At 27.3% G+C, this 27,709-nt stretch overlaps 1 protein-coding gene across 1 annotated transcript; it reads left to right on the plus strand.

Annotated features, from left to right (window-relative positions):
• LOC107451548 (DNA repair protein XRCC1) lies at window positions 1-27,464 on the plus strand (the record flags this gene model as incomplete). The annotated part of the gene is given in 13 exon segments (XM_043051647.2): window positions 1-198; window positions 2,240-2,398; window positions 3,943-4,029; window positions 4,241-4,355; window positions 6,249-6,325; window positions 8,125-8,395; window positions 14,473-14,632; window positions 16,296-16,412; window positions 17,692-17,798; window positions 18,903-19,092; window positions 21,387-21,629; window positions 23,085-23,160; window positions 27,124-27,464. Coding segments are annotated over 13 exon segments (1,914 nt in total), but the record flags the coding sequence as incomplete, so codon positions are not given.
• Window positions 27,465-27,709: the final 245 nt, after the last annotated feature.

Raw genomic sequence — 27,709 nt, forward strand, 5'->3', positions numbered from 1 at the left:
GTTCATAAATCTGAGAATCTCTTAAATCCTGAGACTTACAGAAAATGGAAGTGTGCTACACCTGGGGAAAAGAATGCTAGTGTAATATTGCAGTTTGAAAAAGCTACTAAGATTCACTCTATTGATATTGGTAATGAAAGTTCTGCATTTGTGGAAGTTCTTGTGGGGAGATCTTCAGATTCTGTTAATGATTATAAGGTGATTGTTGGTTACAAAATGTATTTCACAAATTAATATCTACTTGTGATAATTTAAAAAAAAAATTTATTAATTGTTTAATGCATTTAGTTATTTTTTTGAGCATAAAGGGACATATATTATATAAATATTTATCCTTTAGCTGTGTAATAGGCAGAAATCCCAAGTAATGGACAGAAGGCTGCAATTATAAGAAAACTTATTTCACGAGTGTTCTATAGAATATTATTTTGGTATAATATGTTTTTCTCTATGATTCATTTGATTTGTGTGAAATAAATGTGATGATAAAAATAAATGTCTATTTAAGTCCAAAAAAAAAAAGGAATTGTCAGAGTCATCAATGAGGAGGTTTGGCGAGTTTTGTTGGCTGGTTTTAAGCTAATGGATAAGTATCTATGTTCGTTGCATTCTATTATTGTTTTATAGTGGCATTTAAAGGGAGATAAAGATGGAAACCTGAATTCTTTTAGATCAAAATAGGTTTATGTTGATGTGGTATTCAGTGGTTAGCACCCAGAGAAAAGTTGTCCTGCTCTGCCTAGAATGAAAATAAAACAAGATTAACTGCAATGTATATATTTTTTTTGAAAAATTGTTGGAAAAGATTATGGCAATAACTAATGATTAAAACATTGTAAAGCCTTACCTTGAATGAAGTACTATTTACAATTTTTCATATATGTGTGATTCTGATACATTCTGATGATTTCATCTGTTATTTTATATTTTTAAAATCTAGACTTATAATCATGAAATCTAGCTTGTTGATTGGATTTTAGAGATAAAATTTTTATTGTCCTTAAAAAACATATTTACAACTCCTTTTTTCATAAAATTTTATTTTTGATTTGTATTTAATTTTTTTCCGAGTATTTTTAGAATTTTATTATGACTATCTGGGTAAGAGACTTATAATTTTTTAAAAATGCATTTTTTAGTATTTTTATGTCAGTAAATTTCTCAATGTTGCAAATATGTTTCTTTTTTGTAAAGTAGATTTTATATATATTTTTTAAAATTAATGTTTTAATTTTATGCATATATGCGCATAGCTGCCAACCCTTCCGCATTTTGCAGAAGCTTTCCGCACTTGCACTTTCACTTTTCTTATTTTAGCTATTTTTTTCCGCTTTTACGCACAGAGGATAAGATCTTCTGCATTTTACCCGACCGTCTGATAGTTAGTATTTTCTTTAAGTCAAACGTCGCTACTCCTCTTGTAACAGCCTTAGGCAGGGCCGTAACTACGTCTTAAATCAAGAATTAATAAATGAATATTGTACCGTCAAGTATCTGGTCAACAGCTTTTTTAAAAATTATTTCCTTTTTTTGCTTTAAAAAAAGGTGAGAATCGTTTTGTTATGCTCATATTATATTGGTTTTATAAATAAATAATTAATTAAAATCCGCTTCTTTTATAAATTCATTAGTAATTAGTATGCAGTTGTAAATTTTTTTTGCCTATCTTCTGCATTTTTATAACTAGTGGTTGTATTCGTATAATTTTAACAATGTATTCGTATAATTTTTTTGTATATTCGTGTTTATAAAAATTTTATAATTTATATACAAAGATTTTTTTTTCTATAAAAAGTCTGATGACTATCCTAATCATATAGATCACTGATGACTTAAATAACTTTTTGCTTTGCATGAAATTAGAAATTGGTACTTTTCAGTTAACTGGGCTCAAGCAGAAAGTCACCATATAATTTAGATTTGGACTAAAATAAAACCAAAAAAGTTTCAACAATTATTATTAATCATATTTTATGCTTATATTTATATATTATGTATATTCATGTTGATGAAAATTTTTGGTTTTGTTTTGTGTAATGATTATTTACTCAGGTCACTTATATAAATAGTTCTAAAACCTCTAAAATTTAAATAAATAAAGTAAAGTTTATGGGGTTTGTGTCCAGTTAACTGAAAAGTACATAAAAATCAAGCATTAACATAGACATTGCCTTTTTTTGCTAATGTAAATAGTGATTTTTTTTTCTCATCTTTTGAAGTTTAATTTTACGTTTAATAGGTTTTATTAGTTGCTTCATCATTCATGAGCCCCATTGAAAGTAGAAATGAACAACATAGCAACAGAGTTCGTATGTTTGGCCCTGAAAAGTTGGCACAGAATTTAAAAGAGGAGAAATGGGATTGTGTTCAAGTTGTTTGTACTCAACCATTTAATAAGGTGTGCATTGAAATTTTACTTTAAGTCATTTAAGTTCACTTACAAAAATTGATGTGTACTATTCAGATATTTATTTTTTCTACTTACTTAGAGTGAAAAAAACTATGATTGCAGTTACTAGATGATTCATATGTTTGACCTATTGAATAATATTTTGTTTTTGCAATTGTTGTGAGTTCATAAAATTTATTTTTAATTGTTTAGCAGTGATATTTTCTAGCCAGCATATTAAGTGGTATAAAATTTCAATGTTAAGATAATCCACTGTTTATTTTGAAATTAAAAATCATTTGTGATAAGTTTTTTTTAATATTTTAGGAAGTACACCCTCATTGCTATGTATATGTCACTAAAATTTTTAGAAATTGAGAATTCAAGAATTTTTACAACAGAGTTTAGCAAAGCACAATTTAGTTTCTTTTTCGTATCAATAGAAGTGTGATCCCACTGTTCTTTGTTTCTGTAATTTTCACATTAATTGAGAGCATATTTATTCATAGCAATTGCGGTTTTTATATGTATCTTTTTAATAAGATAAGAATTAACCACTCGCGCACGAAGCACAGCTATAGTGGATCAATATATGAAATAATTAATGGTTCATGGTTTAGTTTTTATGTAGTGCAGTTCCTCATATGGAATCTTGGAACAAACATCACTCTTCGTGAATGTATGAGGCTTTTATGTTAAATAACATATAATTCTTTTTTTCTAAGTGATCAGCAAAATCTTGTCTTTGAAAAATCGTATGCGACATAAGATTCTTCTTGCAGAGCTTTTCACGAAAAGCTGGATGCTAAAGTGAAAAACTGGATCCACTACAAGAAAAATAAGGTTTGAGAACATTCCTATTGTCATCAAACAACTTACGTTGTCGAAAAGGGAATTTTTAGGGAGTTGATTGGAAAAATAGAAATCATAAGCATATATCATAACAGAGTGCATAATTATATGAAGTCAAAAATATTGAAGCAAAATTACTATAAAAGTAGCCTTTATAAATAATGTATTCTTTTCAAATCTATGATATTTTAGCTTGATTCTGTTTGGTAACCTAAAACTGTGGGTCTTTAAAAATGGTTATTTCTTTTGCCGAAAAATAGCTGTAAAACTTTTAAAAAAGTTTCTTTTGCCAATCAAAGAATGTGTTATATTAATAATTTCTTTCTCTGATGAATTTTGTTATATGCTTGATAATGAAAAAATTAAAAAAGGTTTTTTCTAGTATTAATGTGACAGACTGCCACCTCTGTCTTAAACAACATATTCATTCTTATGAATACATTTTATTACTATTAAAATTTATTATTTTGAATACAATTTATGATTATTTAATATGAAACAATTTTAAAAAATAAAACACCAATCTTTTAATCTTAGCATTCAACTTACAAATAAAATTTTATTACATTCGCTTTTGGAAAATATTGTGGATTATTTAAAATTATTTCTTGTTTTTTTAATTTTTTTTTAGTGTTATACATTGCTTTATTGTATATTTTAACCTGATTGAGAAAATCTATAACTCTCATGTTTACTTTTAGAATATAACTTACGGATTGAGTTTCATCAAATTCCTATCACCTCCAGAAAAGATTGCTGAACGTCCAGTGGAACCTGATTCGAAAACTGTAAGAATTTAAATATTCTTTTTTGTTGTATCTTTTTACTGTCAGGCTCTAACTGAAGTGTAAAAATCTTTTTTTTTCCCTTTCATTTCTGTTTTAATGGATAACTAATTGATATTAGTATTATTATATATTTTGAATTTTATAGATAAAAATATAATTTTTATATTTAATAATTTCACTAGTTTTTATGTATAGAAATTCATTTTTATAGACTACAGCAAAACTTGGTGCCTTCAAAATAAAGTACAATGACGATGAAGAAGACGATTCACCGCCTGTAGGCTCTTGGCTTGAAAGGAAGAATAAAGTCATCAATTCTTCATTAAGTAAGTATTTGCCTGTAGATTGCTTTTTATTCAGGCTTCATTGGATTTGTTTTTGATGGGTCCTGTTATCTTCTTTATCTATCTATATATATGTGAAACCTTTCGTTATGAACACTTCTACAAAATGGATGCCTATCATTATGCACATAGAGTCAAGCCGGTTTATCTGGAATCTCACGAGAAAGGCGAAAAATTTGAGATAACGAGGTTTTAAGTTATACAGGTATTTAATTAAGACACTTAAGGTACTTAATTAAATTTAATAAGAAATTCGATTAAAAGTGCTTGAATTGTTTTTAGTCGAAAAATGTAGACATTTCTGTAAATTAATTATACCACATATATCTATTTACATAAAATTTTTAACATACCTTTAACACTGAAAATAATCTTATTAAAGATTTTTGATGTCTAACCTTCTTTGTTTGTTATGTTGTTTGGGCATTTGCGCTTGATTATTAGAATTTCGAGAAACAGAGGTTTTGAAAAAAAAAATTGAGATGGAAATAGAAAATGCATTGATTTTAAATAGTGAATGTAAGGAATTTTAGAAATTTTGAGATAGAGAGGTTTTTGTGTTAAAGAAGTTTGAGATGAACAGGCAGGCTTAACTGTATTTTTAATTCTTGCTAATCTTCTATGAATAAAACATTATGTACCTTGAACACTCCCGTAACTTAATGCTGACAGTCATTTATGGCCTGAAACGGTATTTTCAATCTCTTCTTCTACCCACACACCGATTTTTCTAAATTTGGAAGAAAAAAAATTACTATTTCTGCTTTAAATTTTAAGGAAAAAACTATACAACTTTCCATCATTTTTAAAGCATGTAAATTTTTCGCCTTATCCCAACTAAAAATATTGTTAAGCTATTTCCCCACTAAAGAATCAATCATTCTCCTGTCACCTTCCTATATCTTTGAAAAGAAAGATGAGAAAATGATACTGTTCATGTGGAATATTTTGGACTGTGGCGTCTTTTTATCTTTTCATTTGGTTGATACTGGTTTTGAGACCCCACAAGCTGATATGATGCCATAAATGCTCTCAATTACTCTTTCCCACTGAAAACTTCTAATAAATTTGGTGACTGTATTTAGCACAGCTGGGTTAAAAAAGAACAGAAATCTAGTCATTGAGGTCATAAACGAAGCATTTATTCAGATATTTGGCAGATGATCAATCCGTAGGGCTTTGTGCCTTTCAGGTATGCATTGCTGCTTTATTTTTTTTTGTGCATTGTGGGAGGACAAGGAAGTATTTCCTTGTTTTCTATCAAATGATAAGGTGGGAGCCGCGATGGCTCAGGGGATAGAACGTTCTCCTTCCAATGAGGCGAACCGGGTTTGAATCCCAGTCGATACGAATTCCGAATCCAGCTTGCACTGACCACAGTGCTGACGTGAAATATCCTCAGTGGTAGACGGATCATGGCTTAGAGTCCCCTTGCTGTCAGGCTAACCGTGGGAGGTTCTTGTGGTCTTCCTCTCTATGTAACACAAATGCATGTTAGCTCCTTCAAAAAAGTCCTCCACAAAGGCAAACTTAATATTTTTTTAAAATTTCTTTCAAGAATTTTTTTTTAAAATATCAAAATATCAGCTAATATATTAATAGTTCTTTCATTACCTTCTTTAGTTGCTACTTTTAAGATGATATCCTTATAAATATGACATTTTATTGAGTATTATATTTTTTAAATATTATATTTTTTTTACATATTCCAATAGCTTAAAACACTAGTTTATTTACTTTAAAAAAACTATCATTCATCTAAAAAACTATCATTCATCATTTTAGCTATCTCTTTATCTTTTTAGTTAGTTTTATCAATATCTTAAATTACAAAATATAACCAATTTATTAATTCCCCCCCCTATGTAATTCTAGAAAAAACTGATAAAGATTCACCATCTTATGCTGCAATGGTTTTGTCTTCAAACGATTCCTCCAAGACTACTTCTCAGGTATAAATTTGTTTAAATAATAAAATTTTTTATTATTAAAAGTGATATCTGCTTTTAATTTTTTGTCTCTTTTATATAAGTTTTGATTTCTTAATCCAGTCATTTTTATTTTTTAATCAATTTACTTGACTAAACTTTTATTTTAACAAGTTGTATTTGTTGAAACATGTTAAAATGAGATAGACTGACTTAAACTGTGTTACAATTTGTTTCTTTTGAAGGTGATATTATAATTTTGTTATTTATTGGTTATTTTTGTTACATATTATTTTGCTCTTAAAAATGGCAGGGAGCAATGTTTGAAATATCTGATTTTTACTATGCACACATCAATCATAAAGCATCACAAACAATACTGTGTTGACCTAACTCTGTGTAAAAGCATTACAGCAGTTCTAAAATGGACAGATAAATTGGTAAATTATTTTGCCTTTACTAATAGTGTAGTTAAAAATAACGCAATCAAAACTTTCTGAAATATTACCCAAATAAAGCACACAACATGTATGAATATAAAATTTGTATCTAGTTCAGCTAGGGAGGAAGAAATTTAATTCTTTATTTCTTTTTGAATAACAGTATGTTTGAAAATATAAATTGCATGAAACAAGCATTATATTTAGTGATTATGCTGATTTTTGATATAAAATATATATTTCTAATAATTCGACGAATCTCACTTAAACATTTTGGAAGAAACATTAATTATGTAGATATTCCTCAAGCTAAGTAAATGGTTTTATGATAGTTGTAGTTTAAAAAAGAATTATGAACATTGAAAGCATTTATTTAGTATTTCAGTTACTATAATATCTGTATTACAAAGTGTTCAAAATATTTCTCAATAGGTTTTGAAAATGTATATTAGCAATTAAAATATAAAAGTGATTAAAAGTAATGGGTTTTCTTGTTTGTCAATACCTTTTTTCCTTAGGCAAGTGTTCTTTTCTAATTTTTTGTCAATTTCTCTAGCCCCAAAAGAAAAATCAGTGTCTGCTGGCAATTACAGTTGACTGAAGAATCATTAAATTGATTCAATATAAAGTTATAAATTGACATTGATAAAGCACACATTTTTTCTGATAATTATTGATAGGAAGAAGTATTTGAGGAAAACTTAATTACTTTTTTAACATCTCTCATGCTACCACAGACCAATTTGAACATTATCTTCTAGAATCTGAAAAAATCTGGATTTTCCAAAATTCTGTTATAAATATAAAAAGAAAGCTCGTAGGCAAAATAAAACTGTTAAGTACCATCATAGCTAAAATTAAACTTTAGTGTACATTAGTTTAGCATACTAGCTTTATTCTTTTATTCCTAAGCTATTGAAATATTGACTAATTATCAAGGATAACTTCAACAGATATCTGACCAGCTTTTTCAGTCTAATTAATTAAATTGAACCATTAATGTGTAGGTAAAATTTTTTTTCAAGCTGGAAAAACGCTTTTTCTCCTATTTTTACGCATGAATATTTTTAAAAGTATTTTGTTCAATTGTAATTATGGAAAAATAAAATCATTTTGGATAACCCAGAATTCTGATTTTGCTGGATTCTATCGTATTTAAGTATTTGAATGAGCAATTATAAATCGTAACTGATGGATATCTTTTAGTTGGACTTTTATCCTGTAATATAATAACAATGGGCCCTGATTTTTCCTTTCATATTGATCGTCAATTGCTGTATGCGCATGCCAATGATCTATTAATGTTATTTTATATAGGTTATTTTTTCTTAAATTAACTTTTGATTTTTTAGATTATAAATGCCTTTTTTTTTTGTTATTCAGAATCCAGTGAAGAGAAAGTATATAGATTCTGATATTGAAAAACCTCCTGCTAAAAAAGAATCACCATCAGTTCGAGTAAACAAGGCGAAAGTCGGATACAAGGATATTTTGGGGAGCAAAAACTCGGAGGATTCAAATTCTAATCAATCTAAGAAAGAAAAATTTGGTCCCAAAGACATTTTTGGTTTGAATACATCTAATTCAAATTCACCAACTACTTCAAGAAAGCCAGTTTCTAAAATGATAGAGGCCTCAAAAGCATTGACTAAAGGTATAAATTTTTATTGATATGTTTTTTTATTTTTATTTTATCTTCATTTGGTTATTTAATATTTAACTACAGTGAACTAATATTTACCACATCAACTTGTTTTAATACAATAGTATTGGACTAGCATGTTTGCAAAAGAAAAAAAAGTATAAAATGAATAATCAGAAAAAAATTTAATTCTGTTAAGTAAGTTTCTTTTCAGAAAAATATGTAACATAGAATTAGAATAAATCTTTTTTCATGATAAATGGATATATTTTTTTGTAAAATTATTAATATTATTGTCTTTCATACACATTTTAATTTTAGAAATTTTTTCTTAACAGTTTTATTGTATCATGTTTATTAAAATATTATTTAAGTATAACAGTTAACTTAAATATTAGTAAATTATTTGTTTTATATCAGGCATTCTATCCTGTTTTATTTTTATTGGTTGTCGTTGTCCATTAAGGCAGTGGGGAATGCGATTGCTCTTGTTTTCCTGTGGCACCATCCAGTGGCACCAAGAATTTGGCTTCTACCACACGTCACATCTACATACGTCACATCCGTTTATAGAGTGGACCCATTTATACATCCATTCATTTATCCACAGATAATAATTTTGATCTAAACCAGAGGACAATCAATCTCCCGTCCAGTACCGGCTGGCAGGATTCGAACGTCTATTCTCATGAACGAGAGTCCTGCCAACCAGGCTATCCCGGCCCTATTTTAATTGGTGATTAATCTAAATAGATCTGCTATTATAACTAGAGTTTTGAAGCAAAATTAATCCTTTATACTTGATATTACTGGTACAGGTGTCCTAACTAAAGTCACCTTGATTTTTTGTCATAACTGGATGCAATGAAAACCCATGAGAATCAAACTTATATGTGTAGAAAGTCTATCTAACCAAATATTTACAAGAAGTGACTAGTCTAAGTAACTTAATTATTTCATTTTCTACTTTTCCTTGCTTGAGGATAGCTATGATGCCATTATTATTGGTATTACGTATTTCCTAGTTTTTAAAATTTCTTTAATTATATAAATTTCATTTTTTTTAATCATTATTTTTTCTGTTATAATTAAATTAAATAAATTATTTAACTCTAAAAGGCAGGGAATAGTCAGGGAAAGTTATAATTATTTACAAAAATCTGGTAAACTCCTATATCATGCCTGGAAAACGACCAGTCTTTGAATTGTCAATAATGGGAAATTAGTTATTGAGATTCGATTTAAATAATTCTAACATTTATTACAATTATTTGATGTAAAAATTTCACATTTTAGTAAACTTCCATGTTTCCATTATTATTCATTGGTATTCATTTGCTATTATTTGAATCAGGGCGGCTCAGAACAGGGAAAATAGAGTTTTATCATTCTGGAAAATGAGAAAAAATCTATGGCACTCTTATTTAAAATTCACAAAAAGTCTTGACTTGAAAAAAATTAGACTTGAAATTTTTTTTAAAAAAAAAAGTTTATTTTCAGCTCTAAAAACAAGTAAAAGTGTTTTGTAATATCTAAACATGAGGCATAAATAAATGATTTATAATATTAATGCNCCCCCCAGGAAAAAAAAAAAAAATCAGTGTCTGCTGACAATTACAGTTGACTGAAGAATCATTAAATTGATTCAATATAAATTTATAAATTCTCAGTTAGTTGATAAAGCATATTAATGACACATTTTTTCTGATAATTATTGATAGGATGAAATATTTGAGGAAAACTTAATTACTTTTTTAACATTTCTCATGTTACCACAGACTAATTTGAACATGTATCTTATAGAATCTGGAAAAATCTGGATTTTCCAAAATTCTGTTATAAGTATAAAAAGAAAACTGTTAAGTACCAACATAGCTAAAATTAAACTTTAGTGTACATTAGTTTAGCATACTAGCTTTATTCTTTTATTCATAAGTTAGTGAAATATTGACTAATTATCAAGGATAACATCACTTCAATAGAAACCTGACCAGTTTTTTCAGTCTAATTTATCAAATCGAACCATTAAAGTCGATAATCAAACCATTTCTAGCTGGGAAAATATATTTTGTTTTTTCCTGTATTTTTACATATGAATATTTTTTAAAATATTTTGTTCAATTGTGATTATGGAAAAATAAAATCAGTTTGGATAACCCAGAATTCCGATTTTGCAGGTTTCTATTGTATTCAAGTATGTGAATGAGTAATTATGAATCATAACTAGGGCTGCAGGTTTGTCGCAGCGCGAATTTCCGCGATGATTTCGCGAAATTGTCATCTTTTTTCCTAAAATCCGCGAATTTCTCAATATGTCTTGACTTGCGCAAAAATTGCTTAAAATGTGATTTTTTTAAATTTATTATTTTTATTAAACAGACTTTTTTTATTTTCGTGAACCTTAAGTTGAACATGTAAAATTGATTAGATATTTAGGGGAGTGAATCAATAGCAAAATGACATGAAAATAGTTCAGAGATAAGAGATAATCACAATGTCGTCAACTAAGGTGGTCTTTCTACACCAAAGGAGGGTAATTACCTTCCTGAAGTCAGTAAGAATACGAAAGAAATTGGAATCACAAAAGAAGGAAAATGTTATAAATCAAATCTTAGACAGAAAAATTGTTATACTTGCTATTGCACTGGGCAATGAAATTTCTACTGCCTTTCTACATATCCAGATAATTTTTCCTAGACGACTTCTTGTGATTTCTTAAATATGGATCAGTTTCGAGATGAAGGGGGGGGGGACTAGTAGTTAGTAGGGACTTGTAACTAGTAGTTTGAATGTAGAATGTTTGAGTTTTCACAGCAATTACTTCTTGCAAAGCAACGGTCAAGGAATTGCGCGTTGGTGAAGGAAAATTGATCGAGTTTTGGAAATCAAAGATCGAAAGCTCCTAAATTGGCAAAAGTGGCAATTCGAAGTTTGTCGGTACCTAAAAACAGCGTTGATGCAGAAAGATCGTTTTCTAAGTGTAAAAATGTATTAAGTGATGAAAGTCGAAAGATAAATGAGAATAATCTGACAATGTACAATACTTTGTACGAAAATTCTGTTCATTTAAATAAAAATATTAATATTGCTTGAAATTCAAAGAAATACTTTTGTTGTGTATTTTTAAGCTTTTTTTATTATTTGCGCAATTTCTGTCTTTTGTATCATTTATATAATAAATTTTTTTATGTTTAGAATTTGTGTAATTTTCAAAATTTCCCGCTATTTTTCCGCGAATTTGGGGTCTTTTTTCCCGCGACAAACTTGCAGCCCTAATCATAACTGATGGATATCCTTAAGTTGGACATCTATCCTATAACATAATTAAAATGAGCTCTGATTTTTCCATTCATATTGATTTTCAATTACTGTATGCACATGCCAGTGATCTATTAATATTTTATATATGTTATTTTTCGTAAATTTTTATATTATAAATGCCTTTTTTTTTATTATTTAGAATCCAGTGAAGAGAAAATATATAGATTCGGATCTTGAAAAACCTGCAAAAAAGGAATCACCTTCAGTTCGAGTAAACAAGGCGAAAGTCGGTTACAGGGATATTTTGGGGAGCAAAAACTCAGAGGAGTCAAATTCTAATGAATCTAAGAAAGAAAAATTTGGTCCCAAAGATATTTTTGGTTTGAATACATCTAACTCAAATTCACCAACTACTTCAAGAAAGCCAGTTTCTAAAATGATAGAGGCCTCTAAAGCATTGACTAAAGGTATGAATTTTTATTGATATGTTTTTTTATTTGTATTTTATCTTCATTTGGTCATTTAATATTTAACTACAATGAACTAATATTTACCACATCATCCCATTTGAACGTAATATTATTAGACTAGCATGTTTACGAAAAAAAAAAAGGAAAGGACTATAAAAAACAATAAGTGAATAATCAGAAAAAAGTTTAATTCTGTTAAGTATGTTTCGTTTCATAAAAATTGCATCATAGAAATAGAATAAATCTTTTTTTACGATAAATGGATATATTTTGTTCAGAATTATTGGTATTGTTGTCTTTCATGCATGTTTTAATTTTAGAAATTTTTTCTTAACAGTTTTAGTGTATCATGTTTATTATACTATTATTTAAGTATAGCAGTTAACTTAAATGTTAGTAAATTATTTGTTTTTATCTCAGGCATCCTATCCTGTTTTATTTTAATTGGTTGTTGTCGTAGTCCATTAAGGCAGTGGGGGATACGATTGTTCTTGTTTTCCAGTGGCACCATCTATGGCCAAGAATTTGACTTCTACCACACCCATACGTCACATCCGTTTATAGAGTGGACCCATTTATACGTCCATTCATTTATCCACAGATAATAATTTTGATCTAAACCATAGGACTATCAATCTCCAATCCTGTACCGGCTGGCAGGATTCGAACGTCTATTCTCATGAACGAGAGTCCTGCCAACCAGGCTATCCCGGCCCTATTATAATTGGTGATTAATCTAAATAGATCTGCTATTATAACTAGAGTTTTGAAGCAAAATTAATCCTTTATACTTGATATTACTGGTACAGGTGTCCTAACTAAAGTCACCTTGATTTTTTGTCATAACTGGATGCAATGAAAACCCATGAGAATCAAACTTATATGTGTAGAAAGTCTATCTAACCAAATATTTACAAGAAGTGACTAGTCTAAGTAACTTAATTATTTCATTTTCTACTTTTCCTTGCTTGAGGATAGCTATGATGCCATTATTATTGGTATTACGTATTTCCTAGTTTTTAAAATTTCTTTAATTATATAAATTTCATTTTTTTTAATCATTATTTTTTCTGTTATAATTAAATTAAATAAATTATTTAACTCTAAAAGGCAGGGAATAGTCAGGGAAAGTTATAATTATTTACAAAAATCTGGTAAACTCCTATATCATGCCTGGAAAACGACCAGTCTTTGAATTGTCAATAATGGGAAATTAGTTATTGAGATTCGATTTAAATAATTCTAACATTTATTACAATTATTTGATGTAAAAATTTCACATTTTAGTAAACTTCCATGTTTCCATTATTATTCATTGGTATTCATTTGCTATTATTTGAATCAGGGCGGCTCAGAACAGGGAAAATAGAGTTTTATCATTCTGGAAAATGAGAAAAAATCTATGGCACTCTTATTTAAAATTCACAAAAAGTCTTGACTTGAAAAAAATTAGACTTGAAATTTTTTTTAAAAAAAAAAGTTTATTTTCAGCTCTAAAAACAAGTAAAAGTGTTTTGTAATATCTAAACATGAGGCATAAATAAATGATTTATAATATTAATGCCTTTAGATTAAAAAAAAAGGAAAAGGAAAATTCAGCAGATTTTTTTTTGTGTTTCTGGCCATCTTATTAATATTTTGATACAATTTTTATGCATAGATATAATCAGACAATTCATATTTTGCTATTTAAAACAACCTAAAGTAGATAAGTTTGAAATGGAATCTATACAAGCTTTCTGAAAAATGATAACAGTTGAAAATTGATAAAGAAATGATAACACAAAATTTGTTTAAAAAGAAGTTTAAGAAACTTTTTTTGTTCAGAAAGTTTAGTTGTTTATCATTTCTTGAATGAAGGGTGTGGAAAATTTCTTTCTTCTTGTTACCTTTTTTATGTACTTAAATATGACTAATGTGTTCTTATCCTTCAACTTTAAAATTTTTTCTAACTATTTTAAAATTTTTTTCTTCTTCATATTTTAAAGCGATTGGCTAAATTTTTATTTCTTAGCAAATAGACATTTGTTATGAGTCAAATTTTAATGCTCTGATATGATTATTATCAGAATTGTTCACAATAATTCTTAAAGTGAAATGCGGAAATTTAACTTATTTTTAAGACTTTATTCTTAAAATATTTGAAAATTTCATAAATATCGAGGACTTTATCAAAGTGCCAATCAAAGATGGGTGAGAAAAATTTATGTATTTCTGTATTTTTTTAATGAAAATTTGAAAACAAAATTTTTTTTAATTTTGTCAATTACTTTTTTCACAAAAACAGATCATTTGTTATTTTTTAATTTTACTAAGTATTTATTTTTTAAGCATTACAATGTAATAATTTTTTTGTAGATAGAACGAATTCTAAACCCCCTTTCAAAGAATTGATGAAGGGAGTTGTTTTTGTAATAAGTGGTTTTGTCAATCCACTAAGAAGTGAAATACGTGACAAAGCATTAGAAATGGGTGCCAAATATAAAGGAGACTGGGATCGCACTTGTACACATCTTGTGTAAGTATGAGTATGAATTTTTAACAAAAAATTGACGCATGTTGTTGTTAAGAAATTAAATGAGATTAATTAAAAAAATGAAAACATTGTTTCATTGAAATTGATAAAATATATTGATTATTTGATAATGTAATTTTAAAATTGTATCATAATACCATACATATTTGCTTTTTCACTTTCTTAATAACTTCTCTTGCTCAATTTTCAAGTATTCTGTAAAAGATTTCTGAACTAATTTTGTGTCACCCANTTAATATTAAATACATTTTAAAACTTTAAACTTTACATTTATGACAACTACATATTAATATAATTCAATAACAATAAAAAGGAATTTAAAATGTTTATAAATTTAATTTTTATAAATATTTGAAAATTTTATGTAAATATAATTTTTTTTTACCAGTCATAACTTTCGGTACGCTCGTACAAAAAACAAATCATTGTAAAGTTAGGAAAATTTCTATGCTTGTACATATACCTTATTTACATTTAATTAACTATATAAAGTTTATTTTTTTCATTATAATTTTGTTATACAGGGGAAGTTTTTCAAAATTTGAACGAAATTTTGCATTTTTTTCAGAAATACTACATTTATTTTGCTTATATATAATATATTCTGTACATATTATGAAACAAACTATTTCACCTGATTTTTCAAACATATTTACATGAGTGTATGCCAATTTTTTGTTGATATTTCATGTAGAAAATTTTTTGAGCGTACCGAAAGCTATGTCTGGTTAAAAAAAAATTATATATACATTAAATTTTCAATTCCTTTTTATTGTTATTTAATGATATTAATATGTAGTTTTCATAAATGTAAAGTTTGAAGTTTTAAAATGTGTTTAATATTAAGAAAAAATGGCTTGTCGATATGGTTGAAAAAATAATTTTTTCGACATTGAAAACGTCTTGCTTTCCTTAATAATTTCTCTTGCTCAATTTTCAAGTATTCTGTAAAAGATTTCTGAACTAATTTTGTGTCACCCATAATAAACTAAATTAATTTGTTGCCACCAAGTTGCTTTTATATTCGCAATTATTGAAAATCTTGATTATTCAAATAATTCCACTAACTGAAGTCTATTTAAATTTTTTTTAAACATAGAATTTATCTTTTTATATCAGCAATAAATAACTATTTTGTAAGTTAAGTTCTTTGATTTATCTGTAGAAATCAGAAGGAAAAAAAAAAGATTTTTTTTGTTTAATTTGTTTTTTGATTACAGCCAGTGTTTTAGTTTTGCTATAATGGCTTCGATTGTTTCTAAAATAAAGTATGTTATTATGTAAAAAAACAAAACAAAACAAAAACATTTTACAGTAGTGTGGAAGGAATCAAGTGTAAGCTCTATACAGGAATATAAATTGATGGAATCTTCGAAAAAACTAGGAAATCAACTAAATAATTCAAAATTAAAGTAAAAGAGTAGTGAAATAACATATTTGCTAAACTTTAATTATTCTATATTTAAATATTCATGTATTCGAGATGTATGTATTTAAAAGATCAGCTTTCAGAAATTTTTCAAAAATCTACTAGAAGCTATTGGATGACTTTTTCTGTATTCAACATTTTTAAAAATTATCCATATTATTTTTTTTTCATTAATCAACTTAAAAAGCATATATTAATACTTATTTCTTATCTTAGTTGTGCATTTATAAATACCCCAAAATACGTTCAAGTTAAAGACGAAAATGGGAAAATTGTCACTAAAGACTGGATTATTGATTGTCACAAGAAACGTGCCTTGTTGCCTTGGAAGAAGTAAGTTTTTCTTAATTATTTCTCTTTAAGTCTGGATAAAGTTCTAGAGTATTTTTTCCCTTCAATTTATTTGTTTAACTTCAAAACCTATATCGTTGCCCTGTACGAAGTGTTTAAAACTAAACTGATGGTACTCCAATTTCGCTCCAATTCGAATGAATCTTAAATTCCAGTTTGCTGTTTATGAATGAGAAGAATAAAGCTGCAGGTGTGGATAGTACCACAAACATCTTTTGGGAAAATTTAAAGATCAGATTTAATAAAGAATAAAATTGGGGGAGGGGGGAGAATGTAAAAGAATCCTTATCAAAATTTCTTATGTATTAAGGGACGTTTTTGACTACCTGTCATGCCAAGAATAATTTTAGAATATAGAATTCAGGAAATCATTATGTTTTAAATTTAATTTCTGATAAAAATATTTACTCAGGACTATTTTAAAGTTTGTCCCTAGTGTGTTTCATCAGTCTTTCAATATCTCCCCCTGAATGCAGTACTTGTAACGTTCCTCTCACAATTCATCATATTTTAATGAACTGACCTTGTTTTAATCAACATCGTTTAAAGTTATTTAGGAGTTCCATTTTATGCATTCAAGATTTGTTGGATGACATTCACCATCCTAACATTTTTGCATTTTTACGTGTCGTTGGCATTTTTAACAGCATATAAAAGTTTTAACACATCTACTGTTTTATACACTCTTGTAAATATCTTACCACCTTTGTACATTTTACTCACTTCGTGCGTTTTATACTGCATTCATACTTTTTATCTGATTTTATTCATACCTTTTATCTGATTTTAATTAGATTATCTTGTCTTAATCACCTACTAGTACTATTTTATCAATTGTAATTGTGTTAAAATTAAATTTTGTATGCACTTAGGATTTTAAATTTATTGTTTTTATTGTTTTTATTGGCGCAGCATGTTTGGCGCAGCATGTCCTCATCTGGACCTTGTGCCACTAAACCCTAAATTCGATCAATCAATCAGTCTTTCAATATATTAACTACCCACAATTACCACCGAAAAGTGTTGTAATAAACTTTTTAGTAGTTACCAACTGACAACATTGAACAAAATTGATACATGGTGTATTTTCATCTTCAATTTATAGAAATTTTGTCAGTGAATTAAAAGAAATAAAAGATCAAATTCAGAAAAAGTAATTGAAAAAAAAATTTTTTTTGGAACTATTTTTCAAACTTATAACAAATTTGTAGTTAATTTTTCAAGTATGAAATACTGTTAAGTTATTCTCATTATATTTCAGGTATATGCTAGGAAGGTATGCAAGGGACAGTTCTGAATCATCTGAAAGTGAAGAGGAAGTAGTTAAACCAAAACCAATGAGGAAAATAACTAGTCCAGTTCTTAATGGTAAATATCTTGTATTGTTTTCATTTTTTTTTTAAATTTAAAATATTGTTCTTTGATAATTATGTTACACACAGATAATTAATATAATTACTTCACACGCATAGATTTTTAATTAGAACTTTTAATGTGATTGTGTTATAAATAGATAACTTTTTGTTTTCTTTTCCTCCCGATTGAAATCAACAAAAATGGAACTTGATTATTTAGACTTTTACTAACGATCTTAAAAGGATTAGTTACATGAATAATATGTTATTAATGATATAGTATTAGTATATGATACAGCACATGGAATTTTATCCAACACATGAAATTTACCCAGCACATGGAGTTTGATACAAGATTACTAATTCATGTCATGAGAAATGTGATAAAATTTTAAATTTTCTTTCTTTCAAAATCTTAGGACTTCAAGGTATTATATTTTTTTGGAAATATTTATGATTAAAATTTTTGTGGGATACCATAATTCTTAGAAAAAGTACTTTCTAATTTGTAGCTTTTATCAATAACCTTTCAGTTACAGATTTAACAATCCAACTTATCTCTTTTTGTGAGTTTAGCACAAAAATCTCATTTGCTGTTAAAATGTTTTTCATCCTAATTAATTGAAAATGTTGAAGTTGACACCACAAATGTTTTTCCTTTATTTTTTTCTCAGCAGAGGCATAAAGCATTTCTATTGTTACAACACAGCGAAAATATCTCAATAATAAAAAACAGTACCGAAATAAAGTGTGATAGTTTTTATTAAAATAGTTTTAATCAAGCTAAAGAGAAATTTTTCATAATTTAGAAAAAAAAGTAAAAAAAAAAGAAACTTTTCAAATGGATAGAAGAGTTAAATTGCTTATTACTAGCTAATATAAAGTCAATGAAAATAGATTGCATTTATTTTTTCACCATTTATCTTTTCAGAGTTAAAAAATTTATAGTTATGTATTTTTGTTCTGTTTTAACAAACTTTTTGCTTCGGACATCAAAAGTCATTTTTCAGTATATATAATAAAAGTTGATTTAAATCAGAATAGGGACATTAATTTTTTTTTTATATAAGTGAGAATTCAGTTACAATAAAGGTTGCACTTTTTTTTAATATTTAAGGCTCTGCTAAAACAAACAGCCCATTGCCATCCCCTGCTCCAAAAAAAGCGGATAAAACAAATAGTAAAAGAGTCCTTACGGATGAATATGATGAGAGTGAGACTGAGGATGAGGATGCTATTGAAGACTATTTAGCTGATACTGACAAAGAAGAAGATTCTGGAGGTGATACTGAAGATGAAATTCGAAAGTGAGTTGTATATTTTCTATATTGAGGGACATTAAATAAACACAAACACTAATTTTTCTTCAAATTTAGTAATTATACGATTCAATACCTTTTTAGCATTTTTAATAATTGCTTAACTATGCACTTAAACCTATATTTTTTTTTGTTTCACCTAACAGGTTGCTCCCCTGAGTAAATTTAGCGAACTTGAAAAACTTGGGGGTTTTATTATTGGATTAAAAATTTAGATTTTATTCTGAAAAAAATAAATATGTTTACCAAAAGCCTGAAAAAATTTAAATTTCTTCAGTACATTTGATAAAAATAGTCATTATTGTTTTTACTTAACATTGGCTTTATTCTGTTCAACTTTTCACAAATTTGTTAGTTTTGAAATTCAAATGTGTCATGAGATTATTTCTGCTGAAACAACAATTTTAGGTCTGGAAAAGGCTTTTATTTGAAACTTAATAAAAATGTATGTACTGTTATGTTCAAATAATCATTTGAAGTATAATTTTTTTAATGGGAATTTAAATTTATACTTTGAATTAAAGGCGATATTTGTAAATGGTTAATGAAAAATGGTCTTTTGTTTCAAATTTTTTAAAAACATAAGAAATAATGCAAAACTTATTTTATTTGTAGTCTATATGTTTGTAAATTATAGCTATTGTATAGTGCAATCAGATATTATTTAGGAATAATTGTGATTTTGTATTCATATTTATTAACTTAACTTAAATTTTAAGCCATAGAAAAGTAATCTTTTTTGCCCAAATATTTTTCTCATCTGGGTCCTTACTAATATATTGACATTGTTGCTCGTAATTGTTATTCTGGATAGTCTGAAAACTTTTTATTAGAAAATAAGTCAGAAAATTGATGCAGATATAGTGAAAAAAATGAAAGTAATATCAATAGTGAATGGTTCTATAAAAGCTTTTAATTTGTACTTCTATAGTAATTTTCTGTCGCACATTATTTTATATATTTGGAAAAAAAATTGTTTTCAAATAAGACGTTAAAATATCACCTCAAAACTCTAAACTGAAATGTTAAAAAAGGAGTATTGTAGTTTTTTATAATATAGTATTATAGTTTTTATTATAATATAGTATTTAATTAATATAGTATGATTATAATAATTATAATATTTTTTATTATGTAATATTTTATTATATACAGGGTATCCCCGCACCTGGAAAGTTATGAAAAATCATGAATTTTGGTATTGAGCAAAAATTGTCATGAAATGTCATGATTTTAACTATTTTTTAAAAAAAAGTCATGGAAATTCATGGATTTAGGCCGCAAAAAAGTCTAATTTTCGAAATGGATTTTACCCCTCCCCTCCAATTTCATGGTGTTTCAAATATCTGAATTTCTAACAAAATCCCCAATCACAGTCATATTTGATTAAAATATAAAATGTTTTTATCATGTTCTTTAATAATTACTGTTCTTTCAAAAAATGAAGGAAAAAACATAATTTCTAAAGTAACTTTTAAACTTATGTGATTTCAGAATTTTTGTTATTGTAATTTTTTTTATTTTATCAATTTAAAATTCTAGCTGAAACAAGCCAGTCATTGGTGAATTTTTTTAATTCCGAAATGAGAACAGGAAAATCAGGAGTATTTCTTTCCTTTTCGATAATCAAGAAAAGTATCTGTAGAATATAATTCTGCAGAAAAAAAGAAGAAAAATTATTTACTTTTGTATTTTTTTCAGCTAGTTTATTGCTTCAACTCTTTCATTGCTCTATTTTTTAAATTTAAAATCTATAAATATGAAGATGCGGGATATAACAGTTTTAGTTATACCTATCATTTCAATCAATGCTATTATAATGCTTTTTTAAATTTACTGTTGTGTTTTTGTCGGAGAAAATAGGAACTTCGTAAAGTCATGAGAAATTCTTTGAATTAGTCATGAAAAGTCATGAATTTGAAAATCTCTGTAGTATTTATAATATATACTGTATAGTATATATACCTATCACTGATATTATGTAGCAGATACCCTGCATATAATATTTTTATTATAATATTTTTTCCATTATAATAATAATAATTTTTTTTAAAAATTTTGTATTTTTATTGCAAATTTGTAGTTTGCATGATTTAAGTTGGTAATTGCAAATCTGTTCAAGTTCATAAAAAAGTTTTCCTTTATTTTTAGCTCGAGTAATTTATTTGGCACATTTTGTATTGCGTTTTTTTGTTTTAAAAGTACTTTATTTTATGAAATGTTTTGAAGCATTTTTGATCATGTTTTTTTTTTGTTCACATCTTTCATTATTGTGATTTCAGAATAGAAAAAGAAATAAAACAAAAGAATGAAAAGTTTTCTCCAGAGGTTATCAGTCTTGAAGGAGATGACTGTCTTGAGTCAGATGAAGAGTCAGGGTCACTTCTACAGACAAAACCTGATACTTCACATTTACCTTTGCCTGAACTACCAAATCTATTTAAAGCAAAACATTTTTATTTGTTTGGAAATTTTTCTCAGTCCAAATCACACGATTTGACGCGATATATAACTGCCTATAATGGGTAAGTAAGGTTAAACACTACTTTGTTTACTCAAATATGTATTAATCATTGTTTTAAAATGTTACTTTTAAGCAATTTCTGCTAACAAGGGAAATACACATCTGTATAATTCACTTTGAAATAAAACAAAGCTTAATTTAACTAGCAGTGTCTAAAACATATGGTTAGAAAAAAATTTGCAGATATGATGCTTCAAATTTTTAGTTAATTTATTATTAAAGTTATAAGTACATAAAAAAGGTGAGCATGCTTGCCTGAATGGTTAAGATGTTTGACTCATAGTTAAGAGAACTATGGTTCTGCCCTAACGTATGACGTTTTTCAATTTTCATTCTTAATAGGGAAAAATGTGTTTATTTANAATTAAACAGTAATATGTAGACTTTGGCTATTTTTGAACATATTTTTAAAATTAAAATATGCAATTCATAAAAAAAAAATTTCACTTAAAAGTTGACACATTCGTGGAATTGCCCAATACTGAAAAATGTGTTTATTTATTTTAAATGTAAATGCACAAACTTTTTTTATATTTTTGTGTGAAATCTTCCAATTTTTTAAATTACAAATTTTTATTAACTGATTTTTTTAAAATTTATTAATTTTAACTTTTTTTTTAATGACTGAAAAATGTTTTTTTGAATGAAGAACAAACAAAATAATAATATCCATTTTCTTTCTGAAAAATATCTACTTTTCCTTTGTTATTAAAATAAATAAGATTTAAAGTAAAAACATTTATAAATTTTAATGAAGTACTTTATACTTAAAGCTTCTTCAGTGGGGAAAAAACAACTTTACTTTAGAAAGTGAGTAATTAAAAAAGTTTTTGTTAAAGAAGAAATTGAAAAAAAAAAAAAATATAGCCCAAATTTCAGTATTAAAAAATGAAAATTAAACCAAGTCATCAGCTGGAATAGAGCTACAATGTAATTTTTAAAATTTTCAATAGGAATTTATCGTATGTTTACTTCCCTGGTAAGTGCATGCTTTTCATGCTACCTAGAGGTAGAAATTTTTTTTCCGAAGCTACGTGCATTTGAACTGTTTATAAAATCCTACCTAGAATAAATCTTTTTTTCATAAATTTTAAAAAAATTGCTTTAATTTTTTTCAAATTTCAGTCGTAAATACATACAAATGTAATTGTGGGAGTAAAAAATCTGTCGTATGCCAACATTCTCATAGTTGTTAGGATCAGTATATATTATTTATTTATTTATTTACTTTTTTTACGAAACTAAGCATATTAGTATTTTGATAATCTATTTTTTGTTATAAAGTATGGAAAAGTTTCCCTTTTAGATAATTTAACTATTTTTATAAATTTTATTTAATTTATTTTTTCAATATTTTTGCACTTTTATTCCTTCACTGTATTTGAAATCTTGATAAAGTATTGAATTATAAAAATACATTATCTTTTTGTTTGATTTCAAATTCTTCTAATTTTAGAAAAATTGAAGATTATATGAGTGATTCTGTCAAATATGTCATAACTGAGTCAAAGTGGGACTCAAACTTTGAAGAGGTAAGATACATTGATAATTTATAATTTTAATTAAATTTTAATCTAATATAGACTAATGATATAATGCATGTATTTTATTCTGAATTTGAATGTTCCTCATTTTTTATTGTTCTGTAATTCAAAAAAATAACTCACTGAAAGTGTTGATTATTTTTGACTTTTTATAATTTAATTCAGTTTAAGTCCTTACTTAATCATCTCACTGTTAGCTATATAGAAATGTATCAATAGAACTGCATACCTAACATGATTGAAGGTATTTTGGTGAGTATTCCAGTACCCCAGGTAGGTTTGGGTATAAGGTACCTTTTCTTATAGTTTTCTTATAGAAAGAATTCCCCCTCGTCATCCTTGTGGCAGAATCGCAGCGACATTGTCACAGAACGTTACAGCATTCTTGCAGAAAGATTTTTCTTTTAAGAAGAACAAATATTGTTTTCATTTCTGCAGAAATTTACGCGTAAAATGTGAATTGCGCAATTAAATAATCACTTATTGTGGCCTTCAATTTACGCCGATAGTATCATAAATCCATAGAGAAGTTCGATTATATTTTTGGCAGTTATTGATTTTCACATGGTTTTTTAATTATCCTGATATATTTCAGACTATATGGGAAATTCGAATCGTGCATTCGAGTATTTACTTTTTAAGGCAACACTTCTATCATTTTTTTCGGCAATTATTGCTTTTGACTTACATATAGTTTTTAAAATCCGATATTATTTATTGCAACAATCAAATCTTGAAATGAAACATGAACTTAAATTTGAAGAGTCCAATTCGAGTGACTTCGTCGTCAATTTGTTTTTCGGTAATTACAGCTAAGGGTTTCATGATTTTAAATAATATTTTTTTAATGTGATGATTTTCGGAATGCAATATTGGAAGGAATTAGTACGGTTTTCTCCCCAACAAAATGCTATAATATCGCCCATAATATAAGAATAAAGAAATATTATATATTGAATGAAAAAATATATATATATTTTGTAAACGCAGCATTTTTTGTTAATTTAAATCGATAACATACATCTTTGTTATTATTGAAACTAGCTTGCAGAAGGATATGAGTGCTAGATAGTTTTGTCGCAGAAGGCCTGAAAAAATTCTGCCAAAGGGCTCGTCATTTGTCTAGATCAGGGACGAGGATTATAGTTATGAGGTTTAACTATTTCAATAAGGGGTGTTAGGGCAATATTTAAGAGAGGCTTTGTTTGGTGTCTGCGAAAGAAAGGGAATCTAAGATGAGAGAAGCTCCCTTCCTTAAAATGCACTATTTCCTGTTTCCATGGCAGCAAATGGCCTTGGACTATGTGGTGAGGGAAGTTCTTTCCATAGACAAACTATAAGGTACCCCAGTATCTTTAAGAAAATAAAAGTATTTCAACTGTATAATCATTATTTATGGAGAAAAGTAAACCCAATTATCTAAGAAACTAATGTATAATAAGACAGTGTTCCGTATAAGCAAATATTTTCACAAATCAATTAAAATACCATAGAATTTCAATAAATAATAAGTGTTTATTAAATAAATTATGATTATATTTTAAGATTTTTTTGTGTCTGCCCTGTATTTGCAAGTAGTGATTGCAGTTAACTTTCGTGATTAATTTGCTGACCTTTAAAACATGGCGAAAGAAATTTTGTTTATAAAAAAAATAGTTCAGTTTGTAGTCAGAAAGGCGGCTAAAATTGTATTTATCATTAAATTTAAAAATAAATATTTTTACACCATTTTAAGCTTAGAATTAATCATAAAAAATCCAAAATAGGTTGTATTTTTATTTTTCTGGAACTTTTCATTTTTGAATTTTTATTTAACTAAGAAAAATATTGAACCAATTTCATTTAAATCTAAATTTGACTATGGGACATTGATTTGTTGATGCAAGTCTTTAAATTTCCCAGATCTTAATGAATAAAGGCACTCAGTGAAAATCTTTTTAAGCATAAGATGTTTTTTTTTTCGTTGTAAATTGAAACACCCACTGGGAATAAATTAATATTTTAGATCTTGCCAATTGAAATCATACTCACAGGAAATAAAGATATGGTATCATCTTTATTTCTTATTTTTGACACAAATGTAAAAAAGCTGATTTACTCAAATGTATGAAAATGGAGCTTAAAACCTTCACCTATTCAGCTCTTCAAACAGCTTGAGTCTCTTTTTGTTTGTTAATCTGCAAAAAACCATTTTAGTGAATAAATATACTTAACTTACGAAAAGTTATTTTCTAAAATAGGTAATTTTGTCTAATTTGCTTATTTTGAAAAATTATTATTACATTGCTTGATTATATTTGTCTCACTTATTCTTCTATAGTAATTCTTATTCTTACATAGTTTCAATTCAAAATATAGACACCCCATAGAGTAATAAGTTCAGAGATGATTGTGCTTCGGAAAAAATCCGAATTTCCGGATTTTTCTTCAACTACAATCTAGAGGTTTCCGGAGTTCCAAGGTCCAGGCATTTCAAGTTATGTTAAGAACTTATATTGTCAAATGATATTTTTTATTTAAACTTTATTCTGTTTATTTATCTTTGATATTTTTTTCGAAAGACTTTCTCCTTCTTTGTTGGCAACCTGCCTGCAGTATAAACAGATCCGTCTTTAATTATTTTTTTTAGTCAATAGAATATCGCTTAGCACTAACTTTCTCGTTTTTATTAGAATTTGTTTCTGCAGTCGATTATTTTATGAATTTGTTTATTTATAATATTACTAGTGCGTGCATAGGTATGACTGCGTCTCATAAATATTGAATCAAACATACAATTTATTTGTAGATGAAGCATACTTTTTCCAATTGATTGTTTTTTTTTAATTATTCATTTATTTATTATTATTGTAGTTATGTGTTTAATAATAATAAGAGTAATTAGTGATTTTAGTAAACTTTATTTTGAATTTCATGTTTTGAAAATAGCAATGATTTAAATTTACAAAGACTAATATTTTGAGTTGGGCTCACAATCACCCCTGAATAAGACAAAAAAGGGCACTGAAAAAATTATGAATTCGTAGGAATGTGACTAAAAACCAAGTAATGATGACAACAGATTTTTACTTTAATAAAGTATTGTATTAGTTTATAACTTTGATAATCATAAATATTTAGCATTCTGATCTTCCCAGTTTGCAAACATCTTCTTCTTCCTTATCCCCAAAGTTAGCAGGGCTAAACAATGTCCATGAAATTCATGACCTGGAGGAAGTAGGCCACCAAAAGTGGGTTATTCAGAATGTCCCTTTTGTCCAGACCAAGACAGTTCAGGATATGTTGATGAGAAGCCTGCATGTTGTGGCACCTGGAGCAGTTTGGGTAGATTTTAACACTACCCTCGAAAGAAAGGGACTTAGGTGGCGGCTGATAAGCCTGGTAAGTGCCGTCTGTTCCTTGCGATCACACTGAATGTTGAGTGCACCTCCTGGACAGGTGCTCTGGTACCAGTGATGTTTGGGGGGTACGAGCCAGGAAACATTGTCTTCTTTTTTCTTTTTTGATGCCAGTTCCATGAAGGTGAGTGAATTCAAACATCAAATGCCCCATCAAAATTGATGAAAGAAAAAATTTTAAAATATTAAATGTTTTACTTAAATGTGGTGGGTTTTGTTTTTGCCTGCCCCAGCATTGATGTTTAATCAGAGTTTTGAAAGTTAACTGCCGTTACAATTTGTAAATAATGTTCTAATCCTGGCGATGACTAGATGATTTGTTTACCAAACCCTTTATAAATGCCTGTTTGCTTAGATAGCCTGGTTCAAAGTTGCAGTGAATAGGTTTACTGTTGTCAAAATTGAAATGTCAAGCAAGCTTCAAAATTGAACAATCAAGCAAGCTTCTAAACCTTGTACATACATTACCTTCTTTATATAAAAGTTAATTTGCTTTTTCTCATAAATTGAGCTATCCAATAAAAATTTATTAAAAAGTTTCTTTTGGTTGCAGGCCTTAGCAGAAAATGAGGATTTGATATTTGTAAAGCCTGAATGGATCTTCAAATGTCACGAAAAAGAAAAACTTGTTCCTTATCAGCCTTACATAATTATACCTGATTCATGAGTTACATTTTCTTCAAATCATTTGTTATATATACATTTGCACTATGTAAATATTTATCGTACAAATTTTTTTCAATTGATTTGTAAATTTTAGTCATTAAATGTAATTATTTTGTGTATGTAAATTGAACTTATTGAATAAGTAGAATTTTTAATATTGTAAAAATTGTATCTGAATAAAATGTTCTACTACTAAATAAATAAAAAAAAATGTTTCTGAAAGTTCAACTCATTGTCTCCTTTCAGTAAGATTCAATTTATTACCAACCCAATTCTGAGTTTACGATTATGATGTTCAACTCTGTAGCATTGTAATTTTGAACCCAATTAAGAAGACAAGGGAACTCCTGGATCAAACATAGTGACAAACTAGTCTTCATAGAGAACTTATTGAGAGAACTAACCTGCATTTGCATTACATATAAGGGAACACCTCCCACGGTTACTTTGACGGCAAGAGGATTCTAACCCAT

The sequence above is a fragment of the Parasteatoda tepidariorum genome, chromosome 5 (genome assembly GCF_043381705.1).
Source record: "Parasteatoda tepidariorum isolate YZ-2023 chromosome 5, CAS_Ptep_4.0, whole genome shotgun sequence".
Lineage (NCBI taxonomy): Eukaryota > Metazoa > Arthropoda > Arachnida > Araneae > Theridiidae > Parasteatoda > Parasteatoda tepidariorum.